Source organism: Lampetra planeri, unplaced genomic scaffold (genome assembly GCF_965212315.1).
Source record: "Lampetra planeri unplaced genomic scaffold, kcLamPlan1.2.h2 scaffold_1090, whole genome shotgun sequence".
NCBI lineage: Eukaryota > Metazoa > Chordata > Hyperoartia > Petromyzontiformes > Petromyzontidae > Lampetra > Lampetra planeri.
This window is the reverse complement of record NW_027613800.1, coordinates 1-11,087: the sequence shown is the minus strand read 5'-3', so window position 1 is coordinate 11,087 and position 11,087 is coordinate 1. Positions and strand designations below refer to the sequence as shown.

General features: G+C 54.4%; 1 protein-coding gene across 2 annotated transcripts; it reads left to right on the top strand.

Annotated features, from left to right (window-relative positions):
* The first annotated feature begins 233 nt into the window (after positions 1 to 233).
* Positions 234 to 9,898, top strand: LOC144738614 (putative pre-mRNA-splicing factor ATP-dependent RNA helicase PRP1). 2 transcript variants are annotated; one of them, XM_078621616.1, is made up of 3 exons: positions 234 to 976; positions 8,434 to 8,879; positions 9,006 to 9,898. In XM_078621616.1, exons 1-2 carry the CDS (start codon positions 767 to 769, stop codon positions 8,473 to 8,475), a joined length of 252 nt encoding a protein of 83 aa, XP_078477742.1. In that variant the 5' UTR covers positions 234 to 766; the 3' UTR covers positions 8,476 to 8,879; positions 9,006 to 9,898. The 2 variants fall into 2 exon arrangements, 1 of the variants encoding a protein (XP_078477742.1); XR_013589293.1 differs by lacking the exon at positions 234 to 976 and adding an exon at positions 3,464 to 4,074 and having other exon boundaries at positions 8,618 to 8,879.
* Positions 9,899 to 11,087: the final 1,189 nt, after the last annotated feature.

Sequence of the window (11,087 nt, the reverse complement as noted above, 5' to 3'; positions counted from 1 at the left end):
GCGCCACGCTGGACGCTGGAAAGTTCCAGGACTACTTTGACCGCTGCCCTCTGATGAGCATCCCACTCACTCACTCACTCGCCTACTCACTCACTCACTCACTCGCCTACTCACTCACTCACTCACCCACTCACCCACTCCCTCGCTCGCTCACTCACCCACTCACTCAACCACCCACCCACCCACTCACTCACCCACTCCCTCGCTCGCTCACTCACCCACTCACTCAACCACCCACCCACTAACCCACTCACTCACTCACCCACCCACCCACTAACCCACTCACTCACTCACCCACTCACCCACTCACCCACCCTCCCACACACTCTCTGAGTCTCACTTCTAACCACCACCACCACCTCCGCCCCCCAGATCATCATCATGAGCGCCACGCTGGACGCTGGAAAGTTCCAGGACTACTTTGACCGCTGCCCTCTGATGAGCATCCCACTCACTCACTCACTCGCCTACTCACTCACTCACTCACTCGCCTACTCACTCACTCACTCACCCACTCACCCACTCCCTCGCTCGCTCACTCACCCACTCACTCAACCACCCACCCACCCACTCACTCACCCACTCCCTCGCTCGCTCACTCACCCACTCACTCAACCACCCACCCACTAACCCACTCACTCACTCACCCACCCACCCACTAACCCACTCACTCACTCACCCACTCACCCACTCACCCACCCACCCACACACTCTCTGAGTCTCACTTCTAACCACCACCACCACCGCCGCCCCCCAGATCATCATCATGAGCGCCACGCTGGACGCTGGAAAGTTCCAGGACTACTTTGACCGCTGCCCTCTGATGAGCATCCCCGGACGAACTCACCCTGTGGAGATCTTCTACACGCCGGAGCCCGAGAGAGACTACCTAGAGGCGGCCATTCGCACCGTGATCCAGATTCACATGTGTGAAGAGGATGAGGGTGACCTGCTGTTGTTCCTCACTGGGCAAGAGGTACGTGTCTCTGTGGGTGTGTAGGTGTGTGTGTGTAGGTGTGTGTGTGTGTAGCAGTGTGTGTAGGTAGGTGTGTGTGTAGGTGTGTGTGTGTGTAGGTGTGTGGGTAGCGGTGTGTGTGTGTGTGTGTGTAGGTGTGTGTGTGTGTCTGTGGGTGTGTAGGTGTGTGTGTGTGTAGGTGTGTAGGTGTGTGTGTGAAGAGGATGAGGGTGACCTGCTGTTGTTCCTCACTGGGCAAGAGGTACGTGTCTCTGTGGGTGTGTGTGTGTGTGTAGGTGTGTGGGTAGCGGTGTGTGTCTCTGTGTGTGTGTGTAGGTGTGTGTGTGTGTAGGTGTGTAGGTGTGTGTGTGAAGAGGATGAGGGTGACCTGCTGTTGTTCCTCACTGGGCAAGAGGTACGTGTCTCTGTGGGTGTGTGTGTGTGTAGGTGTGTGGGTAGCGGTGTGTGTCTCTGTGTGTGTGTGTAGGTGTGTGTGTGTGTAGGTGTGTAGGTGTGTAGGTGTGTGTGTGAAGAGGATGAGGGTGACCTGCTGTTGTTCCTCACTGGGCAAGAGGTACGTGTCTCTGTGGGTGTGTGTGTGTGTAGGTGTGTGTGTGTGTAGGTGTGTAGGTGTGTGTGTGTGTGAAGAGGATGAGGGTGACCTGCTGTTGTTCCTCACTGGGCAAGAGGTACGTGTCTCTGTGGGTGTGTGTGTGTGTGTAGGTGTGTGGGTAGCGGTGTGTGTCTCTGTGTGTGTGTGTAGGTGTGTGTGTGTGTAGGTGTGTAGGTGTGTGTGTGAAGAGGATGAGGGTGACCTGCTGTTGTTCCTCACTGGGCAAGAGGTACGTGTCTCTGTGGGTGTGTAGGTGTGTGTGTGTAGGTGTGTGTGTGTGTAGGTGTGTAGGTGTGTGTGTGTGTGAAGAGGATGAGGGTGACCTGCTGTTGTTCCTCACTGGGCAAGAGGTACGTGTCTCTGTGGGTGTGTGTGTGTGTGTAGGTGTGTGGGTAGCGGTGTGTGTCTCTGTGTGTGTGTGTAGTTGTGTGTGTGTGTAGGTGTGTAGGTGTGTGTGTGAAGAGGATGAGGGTGACCTGCTGTTGTTCCTCACTGGGCAAGAGGTACGTGTCTCTGTGGGTGTGTGTGTGTGTAGGTGTGTGGGTAGCGGTGTGTGTCTCTGTGTGTGTGTGTAGGTGTGTGTGTGTGTAGGTGTGTAGGTGTGTAGGTGTGTGTGTGAAGAGGATGAGGGTGACCTGCTGTTGTTCCTCACTGGGCAAGAGGTACGTGTCTCTGTGGGTGTGTGTAGGTGTGTGTGTGTGTCTGTGGGTGTGTAGGTGTGTGTGTGTGTGTAGGTGTCTCTGTGTGTGTGTAGCTCTGTGTCTAGGTGTGTGTAGGTGTGTGTGTAGGTGTGTCTGTGTGTGTGTGTGTGTGGTGTGTGTGTGTGTGTAGCGGTGTGTGTGTGTGTAGGTGTGTGTGTGAAGAGGATGAGGGTGACCTGCTGTTGTTCCTCACTGGGCAAGAGGTACGTGTCTCTGTGGGTGTGTGTGTGTAGGTGTGTGTGTGTGTATGTGTGTCTGTGGGTGTGTAGGTGTGTGTGTGTAGCTCTGTGTCTAGGTGTGTGTGTGTGTGTAGGTGTGTGTGTGTGTAGGTGTGTGTGTGTGTAGGTGTGTGTAGGTGTGTGTGTAGGTGTGTAGGTGTGTGTGTGTGTGTGTGTAGGTGTGTGTGTGTGTGTAGGTGTGTGTCTCTGTGTGTGGGTGTGTGGTGTGTGTGTGTAGGTAGGTGTGTGTGTGTAGGTGTAGGTGTGTGTGTGTAGGTGTGTGTGTGTGAAGAAGATGAGGGTGACCTGCTGTTGTTCCTCACTGGGCAAGAGGTACGTGTCTCTGTGGGTGTGTGTGTGTAGGTGTGTGTGTGTAGCGGTGTGTGTAGGTGTGGGTGTAGGTGTGTGGTGTGTGTAGGTAGGTAGATGTGTGTGTAAGTGTAGGTGTGTGTGTGTGTCTGTGGGTGTGTAGGTGTGTGTGTGTGTAGGTGTCTCTGTGTGTGTGTAGCTCTGTGTCTAGGTGTGTGTGTGTGTAGGTGTGTGTGTAGGTGTGTGTCTGTGTGTGTGGTGTGTGTGTGTAGCGGTGTGTGTGTAGGTGTGTGGGTGTGTGGGTGTGTGTGTGTAGGTGTGGGGGTGTGTGTGTGTGTAGGTGTGTGTGTGTGTGTGTAGGTAGGTAGATGTGTGTGTGTGTGGTGTGTGTGTGTGTAGCAGTGTGTGTGTGTAGGTGTGTGTGTGTGAAGAGGATGAGGGTGACCTGCTGTTGTTCCTCACTGGGCAAGAGGTACGTGTCTCTGTGGGTGTGTGTGTGTAGGTGTGTAGGTGTGTGTGTGTAGGTGTGTGTGTGTGTGTAGGTGTGTGTGTGTGTGTGTGTGTCTGTGTGTGTGGGTAGCGGTGTGTGTGTGTGTAGGTGTGTAGGTGTGTGTGTGAAGAGGATGAGGGTGACCTGCTGTTGTTCCTCACTGGGCAAGAGGTACGTGTGGGTGTGTGTGTGTGTGTAGGTGTGTGGGTGTGTGGGTGTGTGGTGTGTGTGTGTAGGTGTGTGTGTGTGTGAGGAAGATGAGGGTGACCTGCTGTTGTTCCTCACTGGGCAAGAGGTACGTGTCTCTGTGGGTGTGTGTGTGTAGGTGTGTGTGTAGGTGTGTGTGTGTGTAGGTGTGTGTGTGTAGGTGTGTGTGTAGGTGTGTCTGTGTCTGTGTGTGTGTGTGTGTGGTGTGTGTGTGTGTGTAGCGGTGTATGTGTGTAGGTGTGTGTGTGTGTGAGAAGAAGATGAGGGTGACCTGCTGTTGTTCCTCACTGGGCAAGAGGTACGTGTCTCTATGGGTGTGTGTGTGTAGGTGTGTGTGTGTAGGTGTGGGTGTGTGTGTAGGTGTGTAGGTGTGTGGGTAGCGGTGTGTGTCTCTGTGTGTGTGTGTAGGTGTGTGTGTGTGTAGGTGTGTGTGTAGGTGTGTGTGTGTGTGTGTAGGTGTGTGTGTGTAGGTGTGTGTGTGTGTGTGTAGCGGTGTGTGTGTGTAGGTGTGTGTGTGTGTAGGTGTGTGTGTGTGTGAAGAAGATGAGGGTGACCTGCTGTTGTTCCTCACTGGGCAAGAGGTACGTGTCTCTGTGGGTGTGTGTGTGTAGGTGTGTGTGTGTAGGTGTGTGTGTGTGTGTAGGTGTGTAGTTGTGTGTGTGTGTGTGTGTCTGTGTGTGTGTGTAGGTGTGTGTGTGTAGGTGTGTGGGTGTGTGTGTGTAGGTGTGGGGGTGTGTGTGTGTGTGTAGGTGTGTGGGTGTGGGTGTGTGTGTGTGTGGGTGTGTGTGTGTGTAGGTGTGTGTGTGTGTGTGTGTGTAGGTGTGTGTGTGTAGGTGTGGGGGTGTGTGTGTGTGTGTGTAGGTGTGTGGGTGTGTAGGTGTGTGTGTGTAGGTGTGTGTGTGTAGGTGTGTGTGTGTGTGTGTGTAGGTGTGTGTGTGTGTAGGTGTGTGTGTGTGTGTAGGTGTGTGTGTGTGTGTAGGTGTGTGTGTGTAGGTGTGTGTAGGTGTGTGTGTGTGTAGGTGTGTGTGTGTGTAGGTGTGTGTGTGGGTAGGTGTGTGTGTGGGTAGGTGTGTGTGTGGGTAGGTGTGTGTGTAGGTGTGTGGGTAGTGGTGTGTAGGTGTGTGTGTGTAGGTGTGTGGGTAGCGGTGTGTGTGTGTGTGTAGGTGTGTGTGTGTCTCTGTGTAGGTGTGTGTGGGGTAGCGGTGTGTAGGTAGGTGTGTGTGTGTGTATAGGTGTGTGTGTGTGTATAGGTGTGTGTGTAGGTGTGTGTGTGTGTGTAGGTGTGTGTGTGTATAGGTGTTTGTGTGTAGGTGTGTGTGTGTGTAGGTGTGTGTGTAGGTGTGTGTAGGTGTGTGTGTGTGTAGGTGTGTGTGTGTATAGGTGTGTGTGTGTAGGTGTAGGTGTGTGTAGGTGTGTGTAGGTGTGTGTAGGTGTGTGTGTGTGTGTGTGTAGGTGTGTGTGTGTGTGTGTAGGTGTGTGTGTGTAGGTGTGTGTGTGTGAGGAGGATGAGGGTGACCTGCTGTTGTTTCTCACCGGTCAAGAGGTACGTGTCTCTGTGGGTGGTGTGTGTGTGTAGGTGTGTGTTTATCTGTGGGTAGGTGTGTGTGTGTGTAGGTGTGTGTGTGTGTCTGTGGGTAGGTGTGTGTGTGTGTAGGTGTGTGTGTGTCTGTGGGTAGGTGTGTGTGTGTGTAGGTGGTGTGTGTGTCTGTGGGTAGGTGTGTTGTGTGTAGGTGTGTGTTTATCTGTGGGTAGGTGTGTGTGTGTGTAGGTGTGTGGTGTGTGTCTGTGGGTAGGTGTGTGTGTGTGTAGGTGGGTGTGTGTGTCTGTGGGTAGGTGTGTGTGTGTGTAGGTGTGTGTGTGTCTGTGGGTAGGTGTGTGTGTGTGTAGGTGTGTGTGTATCTGTGGGTAGGTGTGTGTGTGGTAGGTGTGTGTGTATCTGTGGGTAGGTGTGTGTGTGTGTGTAGGTGTGTGTATCTGTGTGTAAGGTGGTGTGTGTGTATCTGTGGGTAGGTGTGATAGGTGTGTGTAGGGTGTGTGTGTATATGTGGGTAGGTGTGTGTAGGTGTGGTGTGTGTGTGTGTAGGTGTATCTGTGGGTAGGTGTGTGTATCTGTGGGTAGGTGTGTGTGTAGGTGTGTGTGTGTGTGTGTATCTGTGGGTAGGTGTGTGTGTATCTGTGGGTAGGGTGTGTGTGTGTCTGTGGGGTAGGTGTGTGTCTGTGGGGTAGGTGAGGTGTGTATCTGTGGGGTAGGTGTGTGGTCGTGTGTAGGTGTGTGTGTATCTGTGGGTAGGTGTGTGTGTGTGTAGGTGTGTGTGTATATGTGGGTAGGTGTGTGGGTGTGTAGGTGTGTGTGTGTCTGTGGGTAGGTGTGTGTAGGTGTGTGTGTGTGTGTGTAGGTGTATCTGTGGGTAGGTGTGTGTATCTGTGGGTAGGTGTGTGTGTAGGTGTGTGTGTGTGTGTGTATCTGTGGGTAGGTGGGTGTGTGTATCTGTGGGTAGGTGTGTGTGTGTCTGTGGGGTAGGTGTGTGTCTGTGGGTAGGTGTGTGTGTATCTGTGGGTAGGTGTGTGTGTATCTGTGGGTAGTGTGTGTGTATCTGTGGGTAGGTGTGTGTGTGGTGTAGGTGTGTGTGTATCTGTGGGTAGGTGGTGTGTGTGTGTAGGTGTGTGTGTGGTCTGTGGGTAGGTGTGTGTGTGTGTAGGTGTGTGTGTATCTGTGTGTAGGTTGTGTGTGTATCTGTGGGTAGGTGTGTGTGTATCTGTGGGTAGGTGTGTGTGTATCTGTGGGTAGGTGTGTGTGTAGGTGTGTGTGTATCTGTGGGTAGGGTGTGTGTGTAGGTGTGTGTGTGTCTGTGGGTAGGTGTGTGTGTGTGTAGGTGTGTGTGTGTCTGTGGGTAGGTGTGTGTGTAGGGTGTGTGGTGTGTGTGAGGTGTATCTGGTGGGTAGGTGTGTGTGTGTATCTGGTGGGTAGGTGTGTGTGTGTGTAGGGGTGTGTGTGTGTGTAGGTGTGTGTGTGTCTGTGGGTAGGTGTGTGTGTGTGTAGGTGTATCTGTGGGTAGTGTGTGTGTGTGTAGGTGTGTGTGTGTGTGTAGGTGTGTGTGTATCTGTGGGTAGGTGTGTGTGTGTGTAGGTGTATCTGTGGGTAGGTGTGTGTGTGTATCTGTGGGTAGGTGTGTGTGTGTGTAGGTGTGTGTGTGTCTGTGGGTAGGTGTGTGTGTGGGTAGGTGTGTGTGTGTCTGTGGGTAGGTGTGTGTAGGTGTGTGTGTGTCTGTGGGTAGGTGTGTGTGTGTGTAGGTGTATCTGTGGGTAGGTGTGTAGGTGTGTGTGTGTGTAGGTGTGTGTGTGTCTGTGGGTAGGTGTGTGTGTGTATCTGTGTGTAGGTGTGTGTGTGTGTAGGTGTGTGTGTGTCTGTGGGTAGGTGTGTGTGTGTGTGTGTCTGTGGGTAGGTGTGTGTGTGTATCTGTGGGTAGGTGTGTGTGTGTGTAGGTGTGTGTGTGTCTGTGGGTAGGTGTGTGTGTGGTATCTGTGTGGGTAGGTGTAGGTGTGTGTGTGTAGGTGTGTGTGGTATCTGTGGGTAGGTGTGTGGTGTGTGTAGGTGTGTGTGTATCTGTGGGTAGGTGTGTGTGTGTATCTGTGGGTAGGTGTGTGTGTGTGTAGGTGTGTGTGTGTGTGTAGGTGTGTGTGGTGTGTGTCTGTGGGTAGGTGTGTGTGTGTATCTGTGGGTAGGTGTGTGTGTGTGTAGGTGTGTGTGTGTCTGTGGGTAGGTGTGATGTGTGTGTAGGTGTGTGTGTGTATCTGTGGGTAGGTGTGTGTGTGTAGGTGTGGTGTGTATCTGTGGGTAGGTGGTGTGTGTGTGTAGGTGTGTGTGTGTCTGTGGGTAGGTGTGTGTGGTGTGTAGTGTGTGTGTGTGTCTGTGGGTAGGTGTGTGTGTGTATAGGTGTGTGTATCTGTGGGTAGGTGTGTGTGTGTGTAGGTGTGTGTGTATCTGTGGGTAGGTGTGTGTGTGAGTAGGTGTGTGTATCTGTGTGTAGGTGTGTGTATCTGTGTGTAGGTGTGTGTGTGTGTAGGTGTGTGTGTATCTTGTGGGTAGGTGTGTGTGTATATGTGGGTAGGTGGTGTGTGTGTGTGTAGGTGTGTGTGTGTCTGGGTAGGTGTGTGTGTGTGTAGGTGTGTGTGTATCTGTGGGTAGGTGTGTGTGTGTAGGTGTGTGTGTGTCTGTGGGTAGGGTGTGTGTGTGTATCTGTGGGTAGGTGTGTGTGTGTGGTAGGGTGTGTGTGTATCTGTGGGTAGGTGTGTGTGTGTGTAGGTGTGTGTGTGTATCTGTGGTAGGTGTGTGTGTGTGTAGGTGTGGTGTGTGTCTGTGGGTAGGTGTGTGTGTGTGTAGGTGTGTGTGAGGTGTGTGTGTATCTGTGGGTAGGGTGTGTGTGTGTAGGTGTGTGTATCTGTGGGTAGGTGTGTGTGTGTGTAGGTGTGTGTGTGTAGGTGTATCTGTGGGTAGGTGTGTGTGTGTATCTGTGGGTAGGTGTGTGTGTATCTGTGGGTAGGTGTGTGTGTGTATCTGTGGGTAGGTGTGTGTGTGTAGGTGTGTGTGTGTCTGTGGGTAGGTGTGTGTGTATCTGTGGGTAGGGTGTGTGTGTGTATCTGTGGGTAGGTGTGTGTGTCTGTGGGTAGGTGTGTGTGTGTATCTCTCTCTGTCTCTCTCTCTGTGTCTCTCTGTCTGTGTCTCTCTCTGTGTCTCTCTGTGTGTCTCTCTCTCTGTCCTCTCTGTGTCTCTCTGTGTCTCTCTGTGTGTCTCTCTCTGTCTCTCTCTGTCTCTCTGTCTCTCTCTCTGTCTCTCTGTGTCTCTCTCTGTCTCTCTGTCTCTCTCTCTGTCTCTCTCTGTCCTCTCTGTCTCTCTCTCTGTGTCTGTGTCTCTGTGTGTCTCTGTGTCTCTCTGTGAGTAGGAGATTGAGGAAGCCTGCAAGCGCATCAAGCGCGGAGATTGAGAACCTGGGTCCCTAGGTTGGTGACGTCAAGATCATCCCCCTGTACTCCACGCTGTGTCTCTCTGTGTGTGTCTCTCTCTCTGTGTCTCTCTGTGTGTCTCTGTGTCTCTCTCTGTGTGTCTCTGTGTCTCTCTGTGAGTAGGAGATTGAGGAAGCCTGCAAGCGCATCGAGCGCGAGATTGAGAACCTGGGTCCCGAGGTTGGTGACGTCAGATCATCCCCCTGTACTCCACGCTGTGTCTCTCTGTGTGTGTCTCTCTCTCTCTCTGTGTCTCTCTGTGTGTCTCTGTGTCTCTCTGTGTGTCTCTGTGTCTCTCTGTGTGTCTCTGTGTCTCTCTGTGAGTAGGGAGATTGAGGAAGCCTGCAAGCGCATCAAGCGCGAGATTGAGAACCTGGGTCCCGAGGTGGTGACGTCAAGATCATCCCCCTGTACTCCACGCTGTGTCCTCTCTGTGTGTGTCTCTCTCTCTGTGTCTCTCTGTGTGTCTCTGTGTCTCTCTCTGTGTGTCTCTGTGTCTCTCTGTGAGTAGGAGATTGAGGAAGCCTGCAAGCGCATCAAGCGCGAGATTGAGAACCTGGGTCCCGAGGTTGGTGACGTCAAGATCATCCCCCTGTACTCCACGCTGTGTCTCTCTGTGTGTGTCTCTCTCTCTGTGTCTCTCTCTGTGTGTCTCTGTGTCTCTCTGTGTGTCTCTGTCTCTCTCTGTGTGTCTCTGTGTCTCTCTGTGAGTAGGAGATTGAGGAAGCCTGCAAGCGCATCAAGCGCGAGATTGAGAACCTGGGTCCCGAGGTTGGTGACGTCAAGATCATCCCCCTGTACTCTACGCTGTGTCTCTCTGTGTGTGTCTCTCTCTGTGTGTCTCTCTCTGTGTGTCTCTGTGTCTCTCTGTGAGTAGGAGATTGAGGAAGCCTGCAAGCGCATCAAGCGCGAGATTGAGAACCTGGGTCCCGAGGTTGGTGACGTCAAGATCATCCCCCTGTACTCCACGCTGTGTCTCTCTTGTGTGTGTCTCTCTCTCTGTGTCTCTCTCTCTGTGTCTCTCTCTGTGTGTCTCTGTGTCTCTCTGTGAGTAGGAGATTGAGGAAGCCTGCAAGCGCATCAAGCGCGAGATTGAGAACCTGGGTCCCGAGGTTGGTGACGTCAAGATCATCCCCCTGTACTCCACGCTGTGTCTCTCTGTGTGTGTCTCTCTCTCTGTGTCTCTCTCTCTGTGTCTCTCTCTGTGTGTCTCTGTGTCTCTCTGTGAGTAGAGGATTGAGGAAGCTTGCAAGCGCATCAAGCGCGAGATTGAGAACCTGGGTCCCGAGGTTGGTGACGTCAAGATCATCCCCCTGTACTCCACACTGCCCCACCACAGCAACAGCAGCGGATCTTCGAACCGGCGCCTCCTCGCAAACAGAACGGAGCCATCGGACGCAAGGTGAGTGGGTGGGTGAGTGGGTGGGGTGGGTGGGTGAGTGGGTGGGTGAGTGGGTGGGTGAGTGGGTGAGTGGGTGAGTGTGTGGGTGGGTGGATGGGTGAGTGAGTGGGTGAGTGGGTGGGTGAGTGGGTGGGTGGGTGGGTGAGTGGGTGGGTGGGGTGAGTGGGGTGGGTGAGTGAGTGGGGGGTGGGTGGTGGTGGGTGAGTGGAGTGGGTGGGTGAGTGGGTGGGTGGGTGAGTGGGGTGATGAGTGGGTGAGTGGGTAGTGGGTGGTGGGTGGGTGAGTGGGTGGGTGGGTGGGTGAGTGGGTGGGTGGGTGGGTGGGTGAGTGAGTGGGGGGTGGGTGAGTGGGTGGGTGGGTGGGTGGGTGAGTGGGTGGGTGGGTGGGTGAGTGGGTGGGTGGGTGGTGTGAGTGAGTGGGGGGGTGGGTGAGTGGGTGGGTGGGTGGGTGAGGTGAGTGGGTGGGTGGGTGGGTGAGTGAGTGGGGGGGTGGTGTGAGTGGTTGAGTGGGTGGTGAGTGGGTGAGTGAGTGGGTGAGTGGGTGGGTGGGTGGGTGGTGAGTGGGTGGGTGAGTGGGTGGGTGAGTGGGTGAGTGGGGTGGGTGGGTGAGTGGGTGAGTGGGGTGGGTGGGTGAGTGGGTGAGTGGGTGGGTGAGTGGGTGGGTGAGTGAGTGAGTGGGTGGGTGAGTGGGTGGGTGGGTGAGTGGGTGAGTGAGTGGGTGGGTGAGTGGGTGGGTGAGTGGGTGGGTGAGTGGGGTGAGGTGGGTGGGTGGGTGGGTGAGTGGGTGGGGTGGGTGGGTGAGTGGGTGGGTGAGTGGGTGGGTGGGTGAGTGAGTGGGGGGTGGGTGAGTGGTTGAGTGGGTGGTGAGTGGGTGAGTGAGTGGGTGAGTGGGTGGGTGGGGTGGGTGAGTGGTGGGGTGGAGAGTGGGGTGGGTGGGTGAGTGGGTGAGTGGGTGGGTGAGTGAGTGGGTGGGTGGGTGAGTGGGTGGGTGGGTGAGTGGGGTGAGTGGGTGGGTGGGTGGGTGGGTGAGTGAGTGGGTGGGTGAGTGGGTAGAGTGGGTGGGGTGGGTTGGGTGGGTGAGTGGGGTGGGTGGGTGAGTGGGTGGGGGTGAGTGGGGTGAGTGGGTGAGGGGGTGGGTGAGTGAGTGAGTGGGTGGGTGAGTGAGTGGGTGGGGTGGGTGAGTGAGTGGGTG

Coding starts and splice junctions, on each gene's coding strand:
- LOC144738614 (XM_078621616.1), top strand. CDS start 767: ATGAGCGCCACGCTGGACGCTGGAAAGTTCCAGGACTACTTTGACCGC. Junction 977..8,433: donor TGTTCCTCACTGGGCAAGAG/GTACGTGTCTCT, acceptor CTCTGTGAGTAG/GAGATTGAGGAAGCCTGCAA.